This window comes from Arachis duranensis, chromosome 2 (genome assembly GCF_000817695.3).
Source record: "Arachis duranensis cultivar V14167 chromosome 2, aradu.V14167.gnm2.J7QH, whole genome shotgun sequence".
NCBI lineage: Eukaryota > Viridiplantae > Streptophyta > Magnoliopsida > Fabales > Fabaceae > Arachis > Arachis duranensis.
In genome coordinates, this window is record NC_029773.3 from 86,303,155 (window position 1) to 86,328,599 (window position 25,445).

General features: G+C 31.3%; 6 protein-coding genes across 8 annotated transcripts; 3 read left to right on the top strand and 3 right to left on the bottom strand.

Annotated features, from left to right (window-relative positions):
• Nucleotides 1–6,427: 6,427 nt before the first annotated feature.
• LOC107475650 (vestitone reductase) lies at nucleotides 6,428–7,555 on the bottom strand. The gene is made up of 2 exons (XM_016095309.3): nucleotides 7,340–7,555; nucleotides 6,428–6,852 (listed from the first exon to the last, which is right to left on the bottom strand). Exons 1-2 carry the CDS (start codon nucleotides 7,545–7,547, stop codon nucleotides 6,428–6,430), a joined length of 633 nt encoding a protein of 210 aa, XP_015950795.1. The 5' UTR covers nucleotides 7,548–7,555.
• A 2,311-nt stretch (nucleotides 7,556–9,866) lies between these two features.
• On the bottom strand, nucleotides 9,867–12,509 carry LOC107475651 (MDIS1-interacting receptor like kinase 2-like). Of its 2 annotated transcripts, none has more exons than XM_021136530.2 (2): nucleotides 10,362–12,509; nucleotides 9,867–10,279 (listed from the first exon to the last, which is right to left on the bottom strand). In XM_021136530.2, exons 1-2 carry the CDS (start codon nucleotides 12,493–12,495, stop codon nucleotides 9,903–9,905), a joined length of 2,511 nt encoding a protein of 836 aa, XP_020992189.2. In that variant the 5' UTR covers nucleotides 12,496–12,509; the 3' UTR covers nucleotides 9,867–9,902. The 2 variants fall into 2 exon arrangements, with proteins under 2 accessions (XP_020992189.2, XP_052113537.1); XM_052257577.1 differs by having other exon boundaries at nucleotides 10,136–10,233.
• A 1,517-nt stretch (nucleotides 12,510–14,026) lies between these two features.
• Nucleotides 14,027–16,656, top strand: LOC107475652 (probable leucine-rich repeat receptor-like protein kinase At1g35710). Its single transcript, XM_016095311.3, has 2 exons — nucleotides 14,027–16,113; nucleotides 16,196–16,656. Exons 1-2 carry the CDS (start codon nucleotides 14,154–14,156, stop codon nucleotides 16,543–16,545), a joined length of 2,310 nt encoding a protein of 769 aa, XP_015950797.2. The 5' UTR covers nucleotides 14,027–14,153; the 3' UTR covers nucleotides 16,546–16,656.
• Nucleotides 16,657–17,374: 718 nt separating this feature from the next.
• LOC107475653 (probable leucine-rich repeat receptor-like protein kinase At2g33170) lies at nucleotides 17,375–19,710 on the top strand. The gene is made up of 2 exons (XM_052257591.1): nucleotides 17,375–19,252; nucleotides 19,330–19,710. The coding sequence occupies exon 1, from the start codon at nucleotides 17,418–17,420 to the stop codon at nucleotides 18,630–18,632; it is 1,215 nt and encodes a 404-aa protein (XP_052113551.1). The 5' UTR covers nucleotides 17,375–17,417; the 3' UTR covers nucleotides 18,633–19,252; nucleotides 19,330–19,710.
• On the top strand, nucleotides 18,970–19,706 carry LOC127744995 (probable leucine-rich repeat receptor-like protein kinase At1g35710). The gene is made up of 2 exons (XM_052257934.1): nucleotides 18,970–19,252; nucleotides 19,330–19,706. The coding sequence occupies exons 1-2, from the start codon at nucleotides 18,970–18,972 to the stop codon at nucleotides 19,704–19,706; spliced, it is 660 nt and encodes a 219-aa protein (XP_052113894.1).
• Nucleotides 19,711–20,074: 364 nt separating the features above from the next.
• On the bottom strand, nucleotides 20,075–23,134 carry LOC107475521 (uncharacterized). Of its 2 annotated transcripts, XM_016095172.3 has the most exons (4): nucleotides 21,692–23,134; nucleotides 21,257–21,404; nucleotides 20,541–20,630; nucleotides 20,075–20,312 (listed from the first exon to the last, which is right to left on the bottom strand). In XM_016095172.3, the coding sequence occupies exons 1-4, from the start codon at nucleotides 22,768–22,770 to the stop codon at nucleotides 20,307–20,309; spliced, it is 1,323 nt and encodes a 440-aa protein (XP_015950658.1). In that variant the 5' UTR covers nucleotides 22,771–23,134; the 3' UTR covers nucleotides 20,075–20,306. The 2 variants fall into 2 exon arrangements, with proteins under 2 accessions (XP_015950658.1, XP_052113435.1); XM_052257475.1 differs by lacking the exon at nucleotides 20,075–20,312 and having other exon boundaries at nucleotides 20,319–20,630.
• Nucleotides 23,135–25,445: the final 2,311 nt, after the last annotated feature.

Here is a 25,445-nt window from a genome sequence, read left to right on the forward strand (position 1 = left end):
ATTTTGTTTTAATTTTGTCCCAAAAATTTTTGATTTGCATCAAATGTACCCCTGACGACTAATTTTTCAAAAAATTTAAGACTAATTGATCAACAATTTCATAAGAACAACCCTCAACACAAGCAAATCAAACATAATTTTCATGCATTATTGTTAGATTAGTCTTAAATTTTATGAAAATTTAGCTTTTGAGAGTATATTTGATGCAAATCGAAAACTTTTGGAACAAAATTGAAACAAAATAAAACTTAGGGATATTTTTAAAACTTTTGCCAAACTTCAAGAACAAAAAATATACTTTATCCTAAAATTATTTATATAAGTCACTTAACATAAAATAACTAATAGCTAATATGATTATAAATTTATAATTAATTATATATATTGTATCTAAATAATTAAAAAATTATAATTTTCTAACATCCTAGTCATAGTATCTAAATTATAAAAAATGAATCTAATAAGCCAAAAACAAGAAAGCAGTCCAGATCCAAGTCACAAGCTATAAAAAAAAATAATAAAAAAAAAGCAACACGGTTGAAATAGGCATAAGACTAAGGCATATTTAGCATTTAAAAAAAATAAATAAAACATCTATTAGGTTTAAATAGAAAAAGAACATTAGCCTTGTTTATTTGAAAAACCAAAAAATGAATTGTCATTGATGGATATGATCCAACTTGTTGCAATTCCTCAAGAAGATCAAATGTTGAAATTGTATGTGCTATTATAGCTATGTTCAAATTTATTCAAAGATGTGGAAGATACTAACTCTGTTCACAAAGCTGAATTGTTTCATCATGTTTTTGCAGCTGCAAGATGTCAACCATAAACAAACAACACTTACTAAAAATATAAAAAGGGAAGCTTAAATTGTAAGTAGAACAAATAAGTAAACAAATGTTAAAAAAAACTTACCGTCAAGGTTTAATGCCACAGAAGGATATAAGAGAGCAAAAGCAAAATTATCGTGTCGAGATATATATAGTAAAAAATTAAAGAAGATTGGTTCTTTATGAAATAAGCTCTAACCATGCCAGCTAATAATGGTTTTAACGCAGCTTTAAGTACATTGTACTATACTATCAATTATTAAGGACCTTATGTAATTAATTTGAAGTTATCCTATCTTATATATTGATGTGAAGCATTTGAGTGGACAATAATCAATTTTTATATTGTATCAAAATTCAAAAGGAAAAACCACATCTGTGAGGGAAGGGCATGAAAATGTGTGTAGAAATAATACTTATTATTAACGTAAAACTTTCAATAATTTAAAAATTAGCAACTTTCATATAGTTTTGCATGCCCTCAAGCCAATTACTATAGATCTATATATAGTTAGACAGAGGCATGTACGTGCTTCTTTTGGTTCTAACAAATACGGCTAGGGAATCTTTCTAAGTTTTGCATGCATGCGCTGCACTTTATTTTTTATTTTCTCTATACGTGATTATAATGGATATTTTTCGTACTAATTATATTTTGGTAGTGAGTTTCTTATGTGCATACTCTCTGCAGATGAATCATTTTGTAATCAGTGAATTATTATTATTATTATTACACTTTTAAAGTTCAATGTAGAATGTTATATATATAGCATTTATATTCCTCCTCTTTTATATATTTTGTACTTTTAGTATTAAGAAATTAATAGAAACAGACAAAATTTAAAAAACATTTGTCCCTGAAAAGAAAGTGTAGCTGTCACATACTCACATGTTGTTTCCGTAAATCCTTAGATTTTATCCCTCCTCCTCGGTTTTAGAAAGTATGGAGAAATATTTATAATTGTGAACAATATATATAAATAATAGATTAAAAAATTAAAATTAAACATTAAATTATTAATTAATTATTTAATTTTAAATTTAAAAATTTAAAATTAGAATTAACAATTAAATACATTTACACTACATATTTTTTATATTTTTAACTTACGTCAATACATGCGTTTTTTTTCCATCATGTAGACCTCGCTATCAATCCAACAAATAAGAAAATGGTTAGGGGTTTAAAATTTTTTTCGTTTCTAACTTTTTTTGTTTACAAAATCGTCCCTAAGATTTATCTTAATTTTAAAATCGTCATTTTTACTAAAAATTTAATTTTTATTACTAAATTATTCCTAACTAAAAAAAATATAAAAAAAGGTTAAAGGAAAAGTGAGAAGGGAATCACGTTGGGGTGCTACTCCTCGCCGCTCGCCGTTGATCCTCGTCGTACGCATCTTCGCTGCTGGATCTCGCTGCTATAGATCTTGTCGCTACTCCTCTTCTTCGCTCGACGTCGACGCCAGCAGATCCGCGAGGGTGGACGTTGTGCGCCACTCACCGTTTTTGCTCCTCCTCCTCGCTCAGTCACCGGTCATCATTGTTCCTCGCCAGTCGCCGTTGCTCCTCGTCACCACTGCTGTGTTTCACGTCCTTGCCACTGTACTTCAAAAAAATTATATTGTTGAATTTTTTTATTTATTGATTTTGTTAATTACATTATTTCTGATTATAATTCTATTATTGTTGTTGATTCTAATTCAATTATGTTTTCATGATTCTACTTCTATTTTTTTCCGATTCTATTGTTGTTGTTGATGTTTCTAGTTGTTTATCGCTTTTGTTTCTTTTGTTGGAGAAGAAGATAAGACACTGCTTTGTTGTCTTCTGTTTCTTCTGGTCCTCAATGTGTATTATCTTATTTATTTTCTGGTTGTCTTATTTATCTATTTTCATTATCTATGTGTATTGCTTCTACTTCTACTTCTTGTCTTATTTATCCGTTTCTAGTTGCTTCTGCTTTTATTTTTGTGATGGAAAAAAATAAAATAAAAAATAAAAATTTTGAAAAAATATATTTTAGTTCAAAAAATAATTTTAAAATTAAATTAAATTTTAGAGACAAATTTATAAATAAAAAAGTTGGAATCGAAAATCCTACTTAATCCTAAGAAAAGCATCATTACGTAAACTTAATATTTTGAACAGGATTTTCATCAATTTACTAATTTAAGAAACACTACCTTCATATATTTGTTTAGCTTTTAGTAATTTAAAAAAAATACTAGAAATTTAGTAGAATTTATTGATTTAGATCATGATCACTCATTAATATTTAAAAATATGAACTAATTAAAAATATGTTATTAAATTATTAAATTATTAAATAAAAAAATTAAATTAATAATTAAAAATAATAACAAAAAAATAAATTCTGATACTCCGAATATTTTTATTAATTTAATCAAACAATTAAAGTTATTATAATTATGGGTAACATTAATACCGCACACAATATACTAATATAAACAGTGCGGATCCGATTAGAATCTTGATTTAATATTTTTAAAATTTTTTGATGTTATAATTTTTAATAAATTAATCAATTTTACAAAATTTATGTTAAGTCTAATAATTTTATATTTAAAGAAAATTACATATTTAATTTACTTTTTTTTATTTTGCATGAAATTTTAATTTTTCTCTACCCGTAAATCTATGGGGCCTGATGGTCCACCACAACTTTTTTTAATTATTAGTATGTGTAATAATATGTGTATTATATTATTAATCATTAATTTTATATATATTATTATATCAGACATAAAAAATATACACATGTAGTTTACGTATGTATAATGCGTTGTAATATATCAATAGCAAGTAACGTGTAATAATAATAATAATAACAACAAAAGAGTATAAATGTATTATGTATGAATATATAATAAATTTGGACTAATAAAACTAAGAAGAAGCTAGTTCATTTAAAAATTACCTAAATAAAATAAAATAAAATTATAATTTTTTTATGTTTTCTTATGAACTTTTCATAAAAAAAAATTAAAAGGAGAGATATGATTGGGAAAAGTAAAAAAGTTAAATTTTAAAGATAATTACTAAATATAATATTTATCTGATCACATTTCTCTATTTGATCAGATTAAATAAATTTTTTATTAGTGTAAATAATAATAGTATCATAATATTCTAATTAATTTCTAGTTGCTCAGGAATTGGACCGGCCAAGAAATTTGAACCGAGGTTTACGGTTAATAAATTGTTGATGTTCCTGTTTCAAGAGGAATGAAACCACTTATGCTATTGTAAATAATGTAAAAGAAAGAAGTTTACTTTAAAGGCAATTATTATTTAATCTTTAATTAGACTTTTCGATTATAATATCTAAATATTTATTTTATTCAAACAAAATCACGAAAATTTTAAAAAAATCTACAAATGCATAATAATATTAATAATCTGTTATAATTTTCAACTTGAACGAATGCTTGTTATTATTGAAAAACTATCCGATAAAATAAAATAAATTGTAATAGCCTTAGTTTATCTTACTAGATTGGAAATGCTCTGATAAAGACACATAAAATATTTTTTTAAAATATTTTTTAATAATTTAAATTTAACACATATAATTACTTAAATTGTGTTATTTTTGTCAAAATTAGATCAGACAAATTAATTTGACCAAAAAATAATGAATCAAATTTTAAATTGATCTAAATTAATATTATTTTTTTATAAAAAATTATTACAATACTCCTATTATATAAAATGACTAAATACTCTTATTATATATATCAATTTTAAAAATCCTAAATTCTAGCCTTTTTTTTCTCTGTCGTAAAAATATCTTTAAAAACAAATATTTTTGACATCTTTATCTAAATGGCTCCATATTAAATTTTCTTATATTTCTTCTAAAATTATATCTGTCTGAGTTATATTCTCATGGGGCTCCTCTTTGTTGGAGTACTTTCCTTATCAGTCTAGTAGTTATTCTTTGTCTCTTAAATTTTTGTAATTTAAAAGGGTTAATTTTAGAGTAAATTATCGTTTTTATCTCTAATATTTGAGATAAGTTCTATTTGTATTTTTAACATTTAAATCGTTTTATTTATATTCTTAACATAATATTTATAAAAGTGATTCAATAATCAATGTTATCTTAAATTCAATTATATTAATAGATTAGATTGTATTTTTTAATTATTCTCATTTGATTGTATTTATTCTTAATTAGGTCTCACTTAGATGTGTTCAATTTTAATATATATTATACCCACTATTTATGTTTATATCCTTAAAAAGTGAATTATGTAAATATTATTAAGATTAATTTTAATTTTTGATGAATTATTATCCAGAGTGAATATCAATTCTGTCTCTAGTATTTGTATTCTAACTTCAAGAAATTAAGAGATGTTCAGAACTCCAACTAAAGTTCATAATATATAATTGATGATTGAATAATATTAAATTATTTTTACAAACGTTAGAGATACAAAAAAAATAATTTAAATGTTAAGGATATAATAAATAAGACTTATTCCAAACATTAACAATAAAAACAATATTTTAATGATTAATCTTATTATATGTTGTAATATTAGGAGTATGAATGAATCCATCACGTAATTTAGGTAGCATGTTTCATCTAAGGAATAGGAAAATGATTGGACAAAGATTTAGAGAAGGGAAAAAAAATTTATCAACGGCAGATTTGAGTTTCACTTCCTATAGGCTTTTGGTAGTATCACGCTCATGAAAATGAGCCAATAATTATTTGCACAATCGTCATCTCACAAAAAAAAATATTTGCTCCATACAACACAAAAAAATCTAAAATCTGATACTAATTAACTTTGTCACATTCCAATTTAGATAGTAACCCGCGCTTAGGAACAAAATTTTCTAGTAAGTCTATCAACCATATATAGCTTAGTAAATAATAATTCTTTTCAAAATGCATCATTTCAAATATAATTTATTTTATATTACTGATATATGGAGCATAAAATAGAACTAAGAAATTCAAAGATACAATACAAATTACATCATCTTTGAAAGTTAAGAGTTTAATAAAAAATAATCTCTACTGAGTGACAAAATGATTAGAACTCTAATTTATATCTATATCTGAAAAATATAAAAATATGAGAGAATAAATTTTGTAACTCAATGAATAATAATATATATATAATTCACATGAAAGAATATAAATTATATAAAAATAAATCATAAATTCAATATCCATAAAAAAAGAGAATTCTAGTTTAGAATTTAGTATTACATACTAGGTGGTTCCACTTCTATAAATAACCCTTTTTATTAGTATGTAAGAACAAATTAATAAATCTAATGTATGGCTAACATGTGAGGTTAGTATCACTTCTACTAACTGAGATATGAGTAAGATGCATTTGCAGCTAATGTCATCTTCGTTAACTATTGTCTTCTAATTAAAATCTTTCAAAACACTCAAAACATAGAGTATTATTTAATATCTATAAAATATCAAATTTAATAACAAATAAACATGTATTAACTTTTGAATAAAATTTTTCTGATATTTCAAGCTAAGTGTTAAAATTAAAGGGTTGAAATAAGCAAAATGTTAATCATAAGAATAGTCAATTAATAATTTTTTCTGTGAGTGTCTTAGAAACATAATACAACCAACCATTCATCTTTGATGCTCTAAGGTAATCCACATCATTCCAAAAACTCTCATCCAACACAACTTCTTCATTATCATCTTTGCCACTGTTATGGTACAAAACAGCAGAGGAACTTGAAGTATAGATTACTCTCTTCAGAGTTTTGGAATTGAGACATGCCTTGAGAATTCCTACTGCTCCATCAGTGGTTCTTTTTATCATAACTTCTTCAGGTTCTTTTAATTCAAATTCCATTGGGCTTGCAACATGGAAAACTCCAATGCACCCTTCAATGGCTGCACCGAAACTTTCTGGATTGCTGAGATCAGCACTCAGAATTTGAAGATTTTGTGATGCTCCAGGCAAATTAGTAAGAAAGCTAATGTCTCTCTTGTGTTCTGCTTTATTGTTTAAAAGATAAGCAAAGTTAATATTTTAGTTCAAAGTGAGATAAATAAATTGAAAATAATAGTCCTTGCTAAATACCTTTAGTTATAATAAGAATTCTGATAATCAACAAAGGTCTATTTAGCTTTTATTTTCAATAATAGTAAATTCTATTTTTGGAATTTTATAAAAGAAAACATAGAAAATAAAAAAAATTATTGTTTTTACTTTTTAATTTATGAAATATTCAAAACAGAAAAAGAATGTTTTGGCAAAGAATAATGATCATAGGCTTTCGATTCAAAATTGTATAGTAAAATTAAGTTCACAAAACAAGTAAATATTCTTAAAATACTTGAAGGCTTCCAATTCAGATATCAGATCCTATGTAGTTAGTTTGTAGTAATTAAGAGTTTAATACCACTAATTAGATCATCAGAAACACATAAGAAATATTGAAAGAAGATAGCATAGAGGAAATTTTGTTCTACTTTGTACCTGGGTTGGATCTGACAGTGGTATTAACAGAGTAACCATGTTGAAGGAGGTTGTTGATGATCCATGAACCTATAAACCCTGTGCCTCCAGTCACACATACTCTTCCTTTACTTTCTTCCATGTTCTCAATCTCACACTTTCTCTCTTGCATATGCACATGGCTTAAACTCAATGGATATGAAGGGGAAAAAAAGATAGTTGAGTACATAGAAAATAAATCCAGGTTCTTTGTACTTTTCTCTCTCACTTTCCACGTTAATTGGTGTTTTGTGGAAAAGCTAGGAAACTTAGTCTGACTAACAAATTTTAGTGTTATTTTTTATTAAATTCTATATAACTCAAAAAATTTTTTCCTCTTTTTTAATGCTACACAATCAATTCGGTAATAGCAAAACACATTATTTAATTAGAAATGACACCGAAATTTTGGATAAATGACATAAAAAATCTTTAAAAAATTATAAGTCCAAAAACTTAACTCATTCAACTAATAAAATACATTCAAATATATTTTAAAATAAAAAATACATTAATTTGTTGTAAATAATAAAAAAATGATCAAACCTCTTGTATATGAATTCAATATCATCCAACTAGTTCAATGATAAATAAGGTACATCATTTAGTTGAAAATGACATTATTAACAAATTTCTAAGTCACAGTTAAGAAATTTTGTGTCACGGTTAAAAAATATCGATGGTTATTTTTTTGATAAATTTTACAAAATTTAAAACTCCTCCTCCTCCTTCTCGAATTTGTGTCACGATTAAAAAATTTTGGTATCAAAATTCAGAAACTTCTGTGTCACAATAAAAAAGTTTTGATGTTGTTTTCTGATGAGTTCCGAATAATTCAAAACTCCTCCTCCTTTTCCTCTTCATCATCATTATCATCATCTTTTTCTTATTCATCTTCTCCTTGTTTCACATTCTCATAATTTTTCTTGTTTTACTCTTTTAATAAGAATAAACACAACAAAAAAATACATAATGCTGCAAAATTATTAAGATGAGAAGGAAAAAAAGAAAGAAAAAATCGCAGTAACAACAATAATAAAAAAATGATGATGAAGAGAAAACACAAATAAAAAAAAAAGAAACATGAAAAAGAAGGTATTTATAAAAGAGCACATAATACATTTTGGTTAATGGAAAATTGGAGCGTGTCTAGCACGCTCACACTAATAAAATTTATTTTTAAAAATGAAAATTAGAAGGTCCGACTTTAATTTAAAAAATATTATTTTTTTAATTTTCAAAAACAAAAATCCAAGGAGTCAATTCCAATTTTTAAAAAACGTAACTCGAAGAGTCTATTTTTTATTTTTTAAAAGAATTTTGTTATATAGACAATAACTTTTATAAATAATGTAAATAATAGGTTCTAAAATTGATCTAATAAAGTAAAAAAATACTTCACCTCAAATTATTTCCTAAACCTTAACATTAGGATAATTATTTGCATACCTAATGAATTGAACATTCAGCCATTGTTAAATGTGTATGAATAAATCGAATAAAAAAAATAACTATCCAATTAAAAATAATGAATATAATTATTTGTATACCTATTGAATTGAACATCAAACATATCTATAGTTCATATTATTTAGTATTCTCATTGTCTATTTATATATATTTTTTTAAATAAAAATGTTGGATATAATTTTAAATCTTTTTAAGAAAAATAAAAAAATGTAATTGGATTGCAATTTCTACCTTTAGCAAAGAAAATCAAAGGCACAAATTTTCTCAAGCCCATCGAAGTAGATATCACACCACTGCATTATCCTCTTGTCAATACACGTACATGGTGGGGCACATGTAAAACTCTTTTGCGGTCTTTGTACTTTTTCAATTTAGACAAGTGATACATTAACTATTGGAGAGATTTTACATACCGCTTTGATGAACATTAGCAATTGTTTTTAGGAAATTTCCTTATCCATCTTTTACTGTCATAGTGTCACATATAAATAATATATTAGATTAACTTAGGTCTAGAAATGAAAGAGTATTGCCAATTTGAGAAGGAATCCTTCCATATAATTTGTTGTGGCTAAGGTCCACAAAACTAGAGTGTACAAGAATATCAGATGGGAGAAGACCACTAACTTGATTCCTCTGAAGTCTTATGTCAGTTAATTGTGTTAATGCAAACATCTCTTCTGGTATATTACCAAAATTCTTATTAAAACAAAGATCTAAGGATTTCAGATTAACTAAATGAACTATTTCAAAGGGGATGTTACCTTCTATTTGGTTGGTTTGGATAGTGATCTATGTATACATTGCACAAGAAGAGCCTTACATAGATTAACGCTTATGATCCAAGCAAAAAGAGATGTTACAAACAAATTTTGTTATGACTAAATGGGATCTGTTTTAACTGAATTAACTATCTTTGAAATAGTACTCTCTACAAACCGCCACTTTAAAGTATATTTTCTATGATTATATATCCATCAGAAGGATCAAAAAAGGGTGAGCAGGAACTGAATTTTCATGCAAAACTACCTGCACCTAATTCATCTCAATTTAGAGAATACAATAATAGCTTGTCCTAATTTTTATCTATGACATATACTTCTTGATTCATCAATTGGTACATTGAGACATCAGAGAAAGAGACATGTATTGGTGCCTTAGAAACCAAAAACTCATTGGCCACAACTTGCATTGATGGTCTGGATTTTGGATCAGAGGAGAGGCATGCTAATGCTAGCTTTACAACATGCACAACATCTTGCATATCTTTCCGAGATTTCGGAAGTGGAATCCGTGGATCCAACACATCTTTCACCAATAATTGTTGAGTAGATGGCTTTGTCAGAGTGGAAATGAATTCTCCTGGATGATGCCCCATCATTGTTTCTAAAGCCACCACTCCAAAACTGTAAACATCACACTTTGTAGTCACACACATGGTGTATGCCAATTCTACAACAATGAAACCAAACAAGTACATAGGTTAATGCAATAAATTTTGTGACAAAATAGTGTGTATAAAACTAAAAAATACCTGGAGCAACATATCCATAGGTGCCAACTAGAAGAGTTTGATTAGATGAATCAGGATCAAGAAGTCTTGCAGTGCCAAAATCTGATACACAAACTTCTAACTCTGAATTGAGCAAAATATTGTTGCTGCTGACATCTCGATGAACAATAGGAGGAGTACAATGATGATGCATGTGAGCAAGAGCATATGCTGTCCCTTTAATGATGTTCACCCTCTTCCTCCAATTCAACTCTTGAGCTTCAATCTCATCGGCCAAGTTACAGAACAAGCTTCCTCTTTCCAAGTATTCATACACCAAAAACATGCATCTGTTATGCAAGCAATAGCCATAAAGCCTAATGATGTTCCGGTGGCGAATCTCTGTCAAGACTTCAACTTCATTGCAGAAGCTCTTGTAATAGGATGGATTTTCTGATTCTGTTTTGTGAAGCTTCTTCAATGCAACAGTTTTGCCACTTGGAAGTTTCGCTTTGTAGACACTACCATAAGCACCGGTTCCAATGCAGTATCTGATATCAAAGTCCTGTGTGGCTTCAATGATGTCCTCAAATGCAATTTTACCATCATAGTTCCAAATGGAGAATAAATCTCCATGCTTTGCTGCCTTATTTTTGTGTTTGCGACGATACCTGGCACGGAGAACACAAATTCCAATCCCTATGGAGCTAAAAGAAATGAGAACGCTGGCCACAATTATCAAAACCAAAACTATGGATGATGGACTGAAATGGTGATTATGATGGCCAGAATCTCTTTGATCTTGTGAATCGCTGCAGTCATAATATCCATCATCAAGAAAGGGATTGCAATATAGATAGTAGAATCGAATAGACTCAAGCTCCTTGGGTTTCTTGCCACTCAAGTTATTGTGATTAAGGTCTAGATATGAAAGATTATAGCCAATTTGAGAAGGAATGCTTCCATTTAAATGGTTGCGGCTAAGATCCACATGAATACTATGAATAAGGATACCATATGGGATAACACCACAAAGCTGGTTCCCCTGAAGCCTTATATCTGTTAATTGTGTTAATGCAGATATCCATTTTGGTATACTACCAAAAATTGCATTGTTTGAAATATCCAAAACTTTCAGATGGACCAAATGCTCTAATTCTGCAGGAATCAACCCATCTATATGGTTGAATCCAAGTGTCAACTCTTTCAAATGGGTTAAAAGTCCTATACTTGAAGGTATAGAACCATTAATCCAATTTGAATCAAGGTGGAGACTTGTCAAATTTTTTAGACACCCTATTTGATCAGGAATTGGACCTGCTAGCTGATTCAAACTCAGGTCTAAAACCACCAGATTATCTAACTTCCCTATTTCACAAGGGATATAACCGCCTATTCGATTGTCAGAAAGGTTTAGATTCCTTAACTGGGAATTATTTACAAATGTTGTAGGGAGCTTACCAAGAAAACGATTGCGAGAAAGGTCAACAGTCTTCAACTGAAAAAGACTTAGAATCGTTGAAGGAAGCTCACCATCTAGTTGGTTATTGGATATCCTCAAGTGGTTGAGACTAGTCACATGACTCAAACTCAACGGAATGGTTCCACTGAACATGTTGAAACTCAAGTCCAATGTGACAAGATTCTCCAACATGCCAATTTCATGTGGAATCTGACCAGTAAAAAGGTTGTTAGAGACATCAAACACCATAAGTTGAGGGAAATTTGCTAATGAGAAAGGGATTTCATCTTGAAGATTGTTGGAGGATATGTTGAGTAATGTTAGCTTCTTGAGACTACTTAGTCCCAAAGGGAGTTCATATAGATCCATTTGACTGAGATCAAGGTGGACAAGATTTGAAAAGACTGAGAAATCAATGTCCCTAATATACAGGTCTCTTTTAAAGGTATAGGTGGAATCTTTTGGAGGTGAAAGCTTTGTAATGCTTCCATTGTTATTGCACTCAACACCAGGCCAATTGTTGCAGCGGTTTGAGATATTGTATTGGATACTCCACCAGTGAAGAGAAAACAAAGCATAGGCTTCTTTATCTAAGGGTGACACTTTGGATGTTGCATTTCTTTGAGTTCCAGGTGGTAAAATGGTATAGGAATTGCTGGAGGCACACAAGAGAAGTTGGATTAATACCATCAAAATTGAAGTGTATATAGCCATGGAAACTAGTTCAGTTCCACAGCAACTAAGTCTCAATATCAAAAAGCATGTATATGTTCAAGCTTAGTTGTTTTTGGTGAATTTCCTTATCCATCTGTTACTGTCACAAGTCATACTGCCGTTTCCAACAAGGTGTGTACTAAGTCTTCGAGGATAATTAATTTCTAGGAAGGTTAGAACATGTATAAAAAAATGTTGGTGTTTAAGTTCCTTTAGTCATTAATCTTTATTATAAAATATATACATAATTGAGATTAATGGCTAAAATCATTGGAACATCTAAATTTTTTGTAATTTTTTATAAAAGGTCACAATCAAAACCAAAAAAGTGTACATATAATGAATATATTAGATATGAACAAGGATGAGTGACATATAAAAGTCAATATATGTTTCAAAAAAAGTGAAAGAATTAATTCAAGGTCATGGAAGATAAAAATGAATATTAGTATATTACAAACTAGAAATTGATTTCACGTTTCAGCTATCTCAGACTTTATTTGTTATTTCACTTGGACATTATTAATTTTCTTCAAAATGGAGCTAAAGTTCAGGACCGCCAAGTTATTAATAGCTTGATGTAGTGAGAACTTGAATCAACTCTTGGTTTCATTGACCCGTAACTTGTAAGTCGTCAACGAAGAACTTGAAAAAAAGGGCATTGTGAGAGTCATAATCTTAAGTAATTCATGAAAGAATTTAGCAAACTGCTCTACTAATATTTTTACTGATTTTAATCCACAAATTAATAATACTAGAATGAGACCCACCTACTAAAATAAATAATAGCAGCCATTAATAAATATTATAAAATAATTTTGAATACATAATTATAAATATGAAGAGAAAATTATTTTGTGAAATAATGAAAGTTTAATCACATAAAAATATATATTGTAAATTTATTAAAGTTTTAAGACTCTAGTTATTTATATAATATCAAAGATTATTCTTGCTAAAAATGCTATATATACAAAAAAATCAGTTATTATATAATTGCGTATAAATACTTGTGTTGTTTTATTCTCAATGTATATTTTATATTTTAATATGTATTTTATGCAAGTAACTATTTTTTGTGTGCGCACAAAGTTAGCCATTACAATTTCTAATATTTTTTTAAATGTGAAATATTATTTTTTAAGTATCTTTGTTAAAAATTTGATATAACATTTTTTTTCATTCTCTTATTTTAAATATTAACATACAATGTTTTACATTGTTGATTTTATAACTCATCCCTTTTACTATTATTCTCGTGAGAGACTAATATTTTATAACATTTATCAAGTCTTGTTAAAAAATGACAAGATCAATCACTAGGGAGTTCTGTGATTGGTGTGAGTGTGATAAATTTATTTTACTTCTTTATAATTTTATTTTTCATGATAGTAGAATTTTATTAAGAATAAGAAATCATTTTATTGATAGAGATAACTCCATTCTACCTATGATTTCCGTGTCCTATAAGTCATAGGTCATCTCCAAAAGAAAGACTTTGAACTTGTAGAAAATGACATGAACTACTAGTAAGTCTCTTAATTATTGATCGCTGAAGAAAGCTTAAAGCCTTGTTCCACTTTCCCTGAGGCTTTAAGTTGTGGAACAAGTGAAAAATTCATACTCTGATCATTATTTCATCACACACTGTAGCTTCCATGGCTATATCATCCACTTGCATTATTTTGATATTCGTATCATTTGTGTTTTTAGTTGGCATCACCACAAGTGCTGGAAATTACAAATTGTCACCCTTAGATCAAGAAGCCAATGCTTTGTTTTCAATTAGTAAAGAGTTGTGGAGTAACCAACATAATAATATCTCCAACCGTTGCAACTGGCCGGGAATCAAGTGCAACAAAGCTGGAAGCATAACAAAGTTTTCCCCTCCAACTCTAAGTAATTACACCTACCAGTTCAGCTATTTGAAACTAAACTTTTCAGTGTTTTCGAATCTAGTGCATCTCGATCTCAGTGAAATGGGGTTATTTGAATTCCCTGAACTAAGTGGTCTCAAGAAGCTACAGCATCTCAACCTATCATACAACACTATTGAAGGTGAGGTTCCTTTTACATTATTGGAAAATCTAACTCAACTTGTGGTGTTGGACATTTCTAATAACAATTATATTAGTGGTACAATTCCAAAAGAACTAAGCAACTTGGAGAGACTTGTCATGTTGGACTTGAGTGCCAACAGCTTCCATGGAAGCATTCCATTGATTTTTGGTCAAATTAGCAGTCTCAAACACATGAACCTTTCCAACAATCTACTAATTGGTAAGGTTCCTTTTACATTGGCAAATCTAACTCAACTTGAGGTGTTGGACCTTTCCCAAAACAAAATTAGTGGTTTCATTCCTCATGAAATGGGGAAATTAACAAATTTATTAACATTAGACCTGAGTTCAAATTTCCTGTTTGGTCCAATTCCTGAGCAAATTGGGTACTTGAACTGTTTGACAAGTCTCCACCTTCATTCAAATTTGCTTAATGGCTCTATACCTTCAAATATAGGACTTTTGACCCGTTTGAAAGTGCTCACCATAGGATACAACAAGGTACATGGTTGTATCCCCAGAGAAATAGAGCATTTGTTGCATCTAAAAGTTTTAGATCTCTCTTATAATGCTATTTCTGGTGTTATCCCATCTTCTATCTTTATTCACTCTAGTTATGTGGATCTCAGCTATAACAATTTAAGTGGAAGCATTCCTTCTCAAATTGGAAACCTTTCATATTTAGACCTTCGTTACAATAATCTTAGTATCAAAAACACAAAGGAACTTGAGTCTATTATTCCATTCTGTTATCTGTATTGCAATCCCTTTCTTCCTGATGGATATTATGATTGCGATGATTCACAAGATCAATTAGAAGACCATCATAATAAGCATTTTGGCCAATCACTGGTCTTGGTCATAATCATGGTCTGCATTACCATTTCATTGGGTTCTATTGGGATTGGAATGTGCATTTTCCGTGCCAGGCATCATGGCAAGCTTGAAAATAAGGTCACAAAAAATGGAGACTTGTTCTCAGTTTGGAACTATGATGGTAAAATTGCATTTGAGGACATCATTGAAGCCACACAGGACTTTGATATCAGATATTGCATTGGAACCGGCGCCTATGGTAGTGTCTACAAAGCGCAACTTCCAAGTGGCAAAATTATTGCATTGAAAAAGCTTCACAAAACAGAATCAGAAAATGCATCATTTTACAAGAGCTTCTGCAATGAAGTTGAGGTCTTGACAGAGATTCGCCACCGCAACATCATTAGGCTTTATGGCTATTGTTTGCATAACAGATGCATGTTTTTGGTGTATGAATACTTGGAAAGAGGAAGCTTGTTCTGTAACTTGGCGGACGAGATCGAAGTACAAGAGTTGAAGTGGAGCAAGAGGGTGAATATCATCAAAGGGACAGCTTATGCTCTTGCTCACATGCATCATCACTGTCCTTCTCCTATTGTTCATCGAGATGTCAGCAGCAACAATGTTCTGCTGAATTCAGAGTTAGAAGCTTGTGTCTCAGATTTCGGCACAGCGAGACTTCTTGATCCTGATTCATCTAACCAAACTCTTCTAGTTGGCACTTATGGATATGTTGCTCCAGGTAATTTCTAATTCTAATTATCCAAATAAATCACTGTCTTCATCATCATTTATATAACTCTCTATGGTTGTTTTTGTTGTAGAATTGGCATACACCATGAGTGTGACTACAAAATGTGATGTTTATAGTTTCGGAGTGGTGGCATTAGAAACAATGATGGGTCATCACCCAGGAGAATTCATGTCCGCTATGTCAAAGCCATTTACTCAACAATTATTGGTGAAAGATGTGTTGGATCCGCGGATTCCACTTCCGAATTCTCGAAAAGATATGCAACATGTTGTGCATGTTGTAAAGCTAGCATTGGCATGCCTCTCCCCTGACCCAAAATCCAGACCATCAATGCAGGATGTGGCTAATGAGCTTTCAGCTTCCACGGCTTCAATGAATTTTTCTTTTTACGATGTCTCAATCTACCAATTGATGCAATAGCATGTACATGTCATATGATTGTATTTTAGTAGCATATGTTTTAAGATTGAAAATTTTAAGTTTTAGTGGGTCACAAAATAATGCAACATTGAAAATTTTAAGCCTATAATTATGACATCCCTCATTGTTCTTATTACAAAGAAAGTAAAAATATGAATTTAATTTGATATGTTGCAGTTTAAAGTAGTTTTATACGTGTCAAATAAACATATAAATTCCTTTAATCTGCAAGTTGAAGGGTATGGTTTCAATGTAAATTTATTTAAATTGATCAAATTGTCTGATTTACGTTATTTTTAAAGGTAAGCAAATTTCTTTTTACTTCTTTTACTATCAAATCTTATCTTACTTTTCATTTAACTAACTGATCAATCTCCCTAAATAAGTCATATAATTTAATAACCGAGAGGGTCTTAACATTTCTCCCAACTTTGATTTCCTCAATTTCACAAAACAAAAGTATTTTTCCATTTTGAAAACAATGGGTGACTATTTCGTTCGCTAAGTTTGATTTGGTGTATATGTGATTAGACAATGCCCGACTTACACGTTCATTCTAAGTTACTATGTTGATTCAACATTTGATTTCCGTGATCTATAAGTCATAAGTCATCTCCAAAAGAGAGACTTGGAATTCACAGAAAATGACATTACTTATTTAATCATTCTCATAAGTGATTGCTGAAGGAACCTAGCAACTTCTCTAACCATAAACCATATAATGAAGTGGCACACACGTCATTGACTTTCGTCTTTTCGCCAAATATATAGAACAGGACACAGTGCATCAAAATTAAATTCTTATAAATATATGTGCGACAACAATTGAGTGTACAGCATACAGCACAACTCAGTGAAAATTAGATACACACATGGAAGACTCAGGTTGCAATTTACTAACACTAATGAGGCATATCTTTGTTGCCACTTTGTTTCTATTAGTCCTCCTAACTGTTATGAGTGCCAACACCATGGTGGCAGCATGGAATTCCTCGTCCTTGAACGAGGAACAAAGGGCCTTGCTCCATATCGGGTGGACGGAAGGTCGCAACATCTCAAAACATTGTAACTGGACTGGTATTGTGTGCAATGAAGCTGCAAGTGTCATAGAGATTTCAACAAGGCGTTATTTTGTTATCCCTCCATCTGAATTGAGGAACTTCAATTTTACTGCATTCCCCAATTTGATCCGTCTAGAACTGAGTGGCATGAGACTCAAGGGAATTATTCCTACTGAAATAAGCACTCTTACAAAGCTTATGTACCTTGATCTTTCCTGTAACTATCTTGAAAGTGGGTTACCTACCTCAATCTCAAATCTCACTCAACTTATAACACTTAATGTTTCTAACAACTTTCTCAGTGGTGTTATTCCATCTACTTTTGGGCACCTCAAGTATTTGGTTGAACTCTCCCTAGACTCGAACCAACTTCAACATCCCATTCCTAAAGACTTAGGGAACTTGAAGCATTTGTCTCTTTCAAATAACTCATTCAATTGTTCAATCCCTCCCTCTATGGGGCAATTGGATAAATTGAAATTTCTCTCCCTTGGTTCGAACCATATCGAAGGTCCCATCCCCATAGAACTAGAGCACTTGGTCAATCTGGAAGTTTTAGACCTTTCTCACAACAAGATTTCTGGTGTTATACCATCTTGCATTGGACAACTCTCTAGACTTTCAATACTAGATGTTTCCAACAATAGACTTGAGGGACCAATTCCATTTGGTATTCTAAATCATTGCAATTATGTGCAACTAAGTAATAATTCTATAAGTGGATCCCTTCCTTCTCAAATTGGCAATCTTTCTTATCTTGACCTTAGTTACAATAACCTCTCTGGAAACATACCTGTGGGAATCTATTCTGTATCCTACCTCAACATCTCTTACAATTCCTTTGATTCGGATCACCAACTTTGTGATTTTCTGAAAGACTCATTGATTGGTAATAATCCCCCTTGCTATTCTGCAACTCATGATCACTCAAGTCCTATTCTTGCGGTAATCAGTGTCCATCTTATATGGCATATGCATTTCAATAGTATTTGTATGCCTAGATTTCTGGTGTCCATTCCAAAATGAGTCCAAAGATGATAATCAAAGGAACAATGGAGATTTCGTTTCAATTTGGAACTATGATGGTAAAATTGCATTTAAAGACATAATTAAAGCCACAGAAGACTTTGATATAAGGTATTGCATTGGAACAGGTGCTAATGGAAGTGTCTACAAAGCACAGCTTCCTAGTGGCAGAAATGTTGCACTAAAGAAGCTTCACAATACGGAGTCTGAAAATCCATCATTTTACAAGAGTTTTAGCAATGAGGTCTAGGTCTTGACAGAAATCCGCCACTGCAACATCATTAGGCTTTATGGTTTCTGTTTGCACAACGGCTGTATGTTTTTGGTGTATGAGTATATGGAAAAGGAAAGCTTGTTCTATAACCTAGCCATTGATGAAGAAGCTCAAGAGCTGAACTGGAGTAAGAGGGTAAACATTATCAAAGGGACTGCACTTGTTCTCACTCATATGCACCATCATTGCACTCCACCCATTGTCCATCGAGATGTAACTAGTACCAATGTTTTGTTGAGTTCAAATTTAGAGGCTTGTCTATCAGATTTTGGTACAGCTAAACTACTTTCTTCTGATTCATCTAATCAAACTCTATTAGCTGGCACTCCTGGATACATTGCTCCAGGTAAAAGTGTAGTTTTATTCCCTTATTTATTATTGAAATATCATTAGTAACCTATTTAATGTTTGGACATATTGTAGAGATGGCTTATAACATCAATGTGACAACAAAATGTGATGTTTATGGTTTTGGTGTGGTGACTTTGGAAACAATAATGGGCGAACACCCTAAGGAACTAATTTCCAATGTGTCAAAACCATCTGGTCCAAAGATCATGCTCAAAGATATACTGGATTCACGTATTCAATTGCCTTTTCTTCGAAAAGACATGCAGGATATTGTACTTGTTGTAACATTAGCATTAGCATGCTTGCATCCCAACCCAACATCAAGACCTTCAATGCAGAACATAGCTAATGAGCTTTTGTTTTCAAACTCGCCATTGCTTTGGCATTTTGATGGCATTTCAATCCACCAACTTGTGAATCAAGAAATATATGCAATAGGTAAAACTTAGGAGAGCTTTTTCTTCCCTTTTTTTTCCCTAATCATATTTTCTTTGTAATTTCCCTAATTTCATTTATGAAAGTCATCTTCTGTTTTGTATTCAACTCAGTATGTCTTCCAGTTCAAATATTTTTATGTATTTTTGGCCTTGTATTATATTTTTATCACTTGTAGCATTGCCTTTCAAATTATGCAGTTTGCTCACTCAAATGACTAAATCTTAATGGTAATCAATATCATGTAGGGCTTTCAAATAAAAAGTTTATGGATCATCGACCTACCTGACTTCAACATTAGACATTTTTCTTGGTCTAATATATAGAACATGCAAAAAACTTGAAACTTCAGAAAAACTTCATTAACAATTCATAGGATGAGTTACAGTTAACCATTTTGTTTTAAATTTAACAAGTGTATAAAACACCTATGCTGAAGAAACAATGACAGTTTCATACCTTCTGCAATAAGATTGTAAAAAGAGTATATCTTAGTTACTAATCATCAACAAACAACTGAGAAGTTCAACATTTCAAGAATTGTGTTTGGAATATCATCATACCCTCCAATGCTTTTCTAACATCTAAAAAGATCAGAACATTTACATCTCACCTCATACCTGGGAATCAATATAGAAAACTATGTAAGAAATCAAGGACGAAAAAGCTAAGTAAATCAAACTTAACTAGAAATAGTTGCATACAAGGGAATAACTAAAACTAAAGAGGATGGTTGATGTAGTTATTCAATAGAAAAGATATCCTCAAGAAATGAGTAACATGGTCCAAGCAAGTGCTTCAAAAGCAATTTACACGTTTCAACATTCAACTAAAACAGAATAGTTTACCGATATTGTATGGCCTTGGTTAGCTCGAATAAGTAGCTTCCCATTTTCTTCTATAAGGCTGAAGCGCTGCTTATTATCCTTTCGAACAGCCTGACAATAAACATGAGATCATTTAGAATAAAAGGTCTGCAGTTAATACTTAATACATATGAAAATGGAAGACATCAAAATCATTACTTCAGTGACTAAACAAAAGCAAATAAATAGCACATAAATAGAGTTTACGGATAAAAGAGGTTATGGATACAATAACAGTTCATAAAAAAAGATAAGCCACAGATATTATGTGGCAGTAAATACAGAAAGAGTGGGCTAGACATGACCAGCTACAATCAGCATGTCAATCTTATCCAATTCATTCAACTATTGATTTATAATAGTGTTAGTTGCAAAGGGATGGATCAAGAAATTCTCAAATCATATTGTGACTGCTTTTACAAGATCAAACTAGTATCACTCTGCAACAAAAGATATAGAAAGGGAAACTCTATAAAGCTGATACAGGATAACAGGAATAGAAGGCTAAATCGAATTACAAGATGAAAATGCCAATAGACCCAATACAATACCATCTATAATGTGTCTATTTTCTGTTTTGCTATTTTCCCCAAGCCAAATGCTTCTCAGAAATGCAACACAATGATCTAAGTTACAATAGAAATGGCAATGATAACACATAACAAACAAGGAAACAAAAAATACACGAATAAACTGACCTCTCTAACATCATCAATATTGTGGGATCTTAATGGAATATTAGCAAATGTCTTCATATTCAACTTTAGCAGATCATTAACTTTGACATAACCATCACTTCGCATATCTAAGTTCAATTCAGATGCCATATGACGCAAAATCCTCGTCCTGCAGGTATTATCAGAGAAACATAAAAAAATCACTGACTTTGTCCTTGAAAGAAAAAGGGTGATATACAATATCAGTACATTACAAAAATCATGCATACTATTTTCCTATAAGCAGTTGTTTATACAAGATACTTTATAAAATAGTTCATTCTATTAGAAAGATAAAGTACATTAAATTTTCTAAGAAACCTGTTTTGATTGACTAAAATTACAAGAAATCAAGAACTGTCCCACAAAAACAAAAATTGAGAGAAAACAATGAGAACAGAGCGAAGTAGTGCTTACAGGAGCCTACTAAGAGCATCAATTTTATCCTTCCCGAAGCTGCCACCACCGTCACAGCCTCTTGTTCTATCCCTGTCGTTCCTCATATCAAAAGAAGCAATAGGCTTAAGTCCCTTCTTCTTGTCCTTCCGTGACTTATCTTCTTTCTTCAGCTTTGGACAGTCATATTTGTAGTGTTCAACTTCTCTGCAGTTGCGACAAATGACCTTGTCCTTTTTTGATTCCTTTGAGTTACCTCCTTTGCTTCTTTCTTTGAGTCTCATCATCTTTCTGAGTTCCCTAACAAAAACCACAAAGTCGTCATCTGATAAACAGTCACTGGATTCATCATCCAATGATTCAGTATAAGATTTAAGATTCACTACTTTCTTTTTTGTATCATTCTTTATGTGAATGATTTCATATGCTAGTAATTTTTCTCTCAACTCATCATAGGTCATTTGACTTAAGTTACTGCTTTTAGAGATAACAGTAACCTTAGTTTTCCACTCTTTTGTTAAACTTCTTAGGACCTTCCTCACCAGCATTTCTTCGGAATGAGTAATCTCCATAGCATCCAAGCTATTAATGATGATAGAGAATCTCTCAAACATGTCATCAATTGATTCTTTTTCCTTCATAGAGAACATCTCATATTCTTTCCTCAACATGTCAATCCTCATTTCCTTTACTTGTGTAGTGCCCTCATGTATAACTTGAAGCTTATCCCAGATTTCTTTTGCTGTTTTGCATCTTGAAATCTTTTGATATTCTTCCAAGTTGATTGCACAGTATAGCATATTGACCGCCTTAGCATTGAGCTCCACTTTTTTCTTGTCATCTTCATTCCATTCTGCTTCAGTTTTGGGAGTGACAACACCGTCACCGCCAGTTTTGGTAGGAATTTGAGGACCATTGATGATTATCTTCCAGAGGTTGTAATCCACTGACTGAACAAAAAACTTCATTCTTTCTTTCCAGTAATTGTAATATTTTCCATTAAAAAATGGAGGTCTGTTGGATTGTCTCAGTGTGTAAGCTACTGTGTTGGAACCAACAGTGTTCTCCATCAAAATCTTTCCTCCAAGCTTGTTCACCATCACAGCAGAGTATCTTTATATTTACCTTTTTTTATTTTTCAAATCGGTGCTTGTAACGTAGATGATTTCTTCAACACTTCTTTGATGAATCACAAATGTGGAAATGCTTTTTGTAATTTGGCCTTCTGATCTTATTTTGCCTTTTGTCCTAGCTTCTTTAACCTTCTCTTCGTTGCCTAAAAATGAAAACCTCTTTTTTGTTCTTCAATTTGCCCTAACTTCAGGATTTCCTTTTCCATTCTTCTTATTTCATAGAGTTCACTTGATGTGATGTGAAAGTAAAAAGAGAGAGAGAGAGAGAGAGAACAGAGAGTTTTGGTTGGATGGTGTGTGATTTGATTTTGATGTGGTTCAAATGAAATGAAATTGAGTTATCTAGTTAGCAACTAAGTGAAAGAATGAATTTGGATATGAATGTTTCTTAGACCAGTATAATTTAATTAATTTCCTTCACACTAAACAAAACTAATCACACAAGCAATTGGATAATAATCCAATAATATTTAGTGTCATCTTAACAATGTTTTAGTTCTTCAAACTCAACAAACTTAAATGATAATTTCTTGAGATTCAGGACAGTCATAATCTCCATCAAGAAAGAGATTACAATCTAAACTTTAGTGTGTTTCGCCCTTTGGGTATTTTGCCATCGAGATATTGTACCTAAGGTCTAGAAACAAAAGAGTGTTGCCAATTTGGGACCACTAATTTGATTCCTTTGAAGTCTTATATCAGTTAAAGCAGAGATCCCTTCTGGTATATTACCAAAAATCTTATTACGAGAAAGATCCAATTATTTCAGATGAATCATTTCAAATATTATTACAAGAAAGATCCCTTCAAAACTGTTGTAAGATAGGTTTGAGACGTTATTATGTTGGTTACTCCACAGTTCACTAATTGAAAGCATAGCATGGGCTTCTTGGTCTAAGGCTTCTTGTAAATTATAACTGAATGTTAAATTTCTTTAAACTATGGCTAATTACCTTAGTTGAAAAGTACCTCTCCCAGGTAATAGAAACAGTAAAGGTTCTTGGTTTTTGGTTTCCTGATTCTGATGTTGTGATAATAGAGTGTGAATTAGAAGTTGTATGAGGAATAGGAGGTAAGCAAATCTCAATACACTAATAGTTATCTGAGTTTGAGCCTAGTCAAGTGCTGTTAAAGAATGAGAAGGACAATCACTAGGAAGTTCTGTGATTGGTGAGTGTGATGAAGCTGGTTCAGAGATTAGTAGTCAATTGTTCAGGAACAATTGGCAAGGTCATAACAGAATGAGTAGTAGAGAGAAATAAATCTGAATAAGGGAAGATATTCTCATCAAAGATCACATATCTTGACAAATATATATATTTTTCAGATTTATAGTCCAATTTTGTTTATTGTATGGTCTTAGAAAAGGAAAGCAAGCACAAATCAAATATTTTTAGCATTGAATAATCTGGCTTCTTCTGAAATAGTTTTTCAAATGGTGATAAAAACTCAAGAGTAGCAGTGGGCAACCTATTAATTCATAGAAAGATTTGAAGCATTACAAATTTACAAGTAACTGGCTTTGCAATATGAGAATCAGAACACCTAATAGGTGAGGTATCTGCATGAGTAAGAGTACAATTATTACAAGGAGCAGAATTCAATGCACAAGACAAACACGTAAGAGTATTTTCTTAGCAAGAGAACACTCTTAGGGACAACTAGGTGATCAAAAGCATAAATTCCTCCCCCAGTGGTGCCCTGGAGAAGGAGTTTTTGAGAAACCTGATCACGAACAAGACATTGTTTAGGCCAAAATTCAAAAAAGACATTATTGTCCCTGCTATTTGATGAACATGCAGCAAATTAAGCAGTTTAAAGCTATCATTATTCTTTTATCAATCAAAATAGAAAAGCCATGGTTTTTAATAGGGATACCTGTGCCATTACCTACATATACATGATCAATAGATGATCAGGATCATGAGTTCCTTGTGAGGAAGAGAGGAAATTATTGGGATCAGTGGTAACATGGTGGCTAGCACCCGAATCAGGATACCAAGAAATTTGAGGTGATGCTGAGGAAGATCCCCAACCAGGTTGATATTGTTGGTCAAAGCCACATGACCATTTCCACCACAAATTTGGCAAAGAGTCCTCGAATTATTCCAAGAAGATCGTCCTCCTCTTTGAAACCGGCCTCTGTGTCCTCTCCTAGCACCACCATCCTTAGCTTGATTCTTAAACCGCTCTAGCATGCCTTCATGCCTCTGCCTCACTTACTGAGAAGGTTTCCATCCTTGACATCACAACAGTGATGCAGTTCCTATATTCCACAGTTAATCCATCTAAGATAACTTGGATGTGATCCTCATCTTGTACTTGATATCCAACTGCAAGAAGGGAATCAGCTAACTTACGAATTCGAGCAAGATAATCCGCAATGGAACCAGTTTTCTTGATGTACTTGAGCTGTGATTTGAGTCTCCAAATCCTAGTCTTTGACGTGACGGAGAAGTAATTGATAATGGTGAACCAAGCATCAGAAAAATTAGTTCAGTGAACTACCTTGTTCTTGAAGGTAGTGGACATGGAAGCCCGAAGCCATGTGGTTAGTGCAAGATCATTCTGCCGCCACTCTTCATAGGCTGCAGATTCTTGTGGAGCTTTTGGAGTTTTGGATGCATCTAGATGATGTTCCA

Coding starts and splice junctions, on each gene's coding strand:
- LOC107475652 (XM_016095311.3), top strand. CDS start 14,154: ATGGCTATATCATCCACTTGCATTATTTTGATATTCGTATCATTTGTG. Junction 16,114..16,195: donor TTATGGATATGTTGCTCCAG/GTAATTTCTAAT, acceptor TTTTTGTTGTAG/AATTGGCATACACCATGAGT.
- LOC107475650 (XM_016095309.3), bottom strand. CDS start 7,547: ATGTACTCAACTATCTTTTTTTCCCCTTCATATCCATTGAGTTTAAGC. Junction 6,853..7,339: donor CACTGTCAGATCCAACCCAG/GTACAAAGTAGA, acceptor ACAATAAAGCAG/AACACAAGAGAGACATTAGC.
- LOC127744995 (XM_052257934.1), top strand. CDS start 18,970: ATGGAAAAGGAAAGCTTGTTCTATAACCTAGCCATTGATGAAGAAGCT. Junction 19,253..19,329: donor TCCTGGATACATTGCTCCAG/GTAAAAGTGTAG, acceptor GACATATTGTAG/AGATGGCTTATAACATCAAT.
- LOC107475651 (XM_021136530.2), bottom strand. CDS start 12,495: ATGGCTATATACACTTCAATTTTGATGGTATTAATCCAACTTCTCTTG. Junction 10,280..10,361: donor CTATGGATATGTTGCTCCAG/GTATTTTTTAGT, acceptor TCATTGTTGTAG/AATTGGCATACACCATGTGT.
- LOC107475653 (XM_052257591.1), top strand. CDS start 17,418: ATGGAAGACTCAGGTTGCAATTTACTAACACTAATGAGGCATATCTTT.
- LOC107475521 (XM_052257475.1), bottom strand. CDS start 22,770: ATGGTGAACAAGCTTGGAGGAAAGATTTTGATGGAGAACACTGTTGGT. Junction 21,405..21,691: donor GATGCTCTTAGTAGGCTCCT/GTAAGCACTACT, acceptor TAATACCTGCAG/GACGAGGATTTTGCGTCATA. Junction 20,631..21,256: donor ATATTGATGATGTTAGAGAG/GTCAGTTTATTC, acceptor GTTTATTGTCAG/GCTGTTCGAAAGGATAATAA.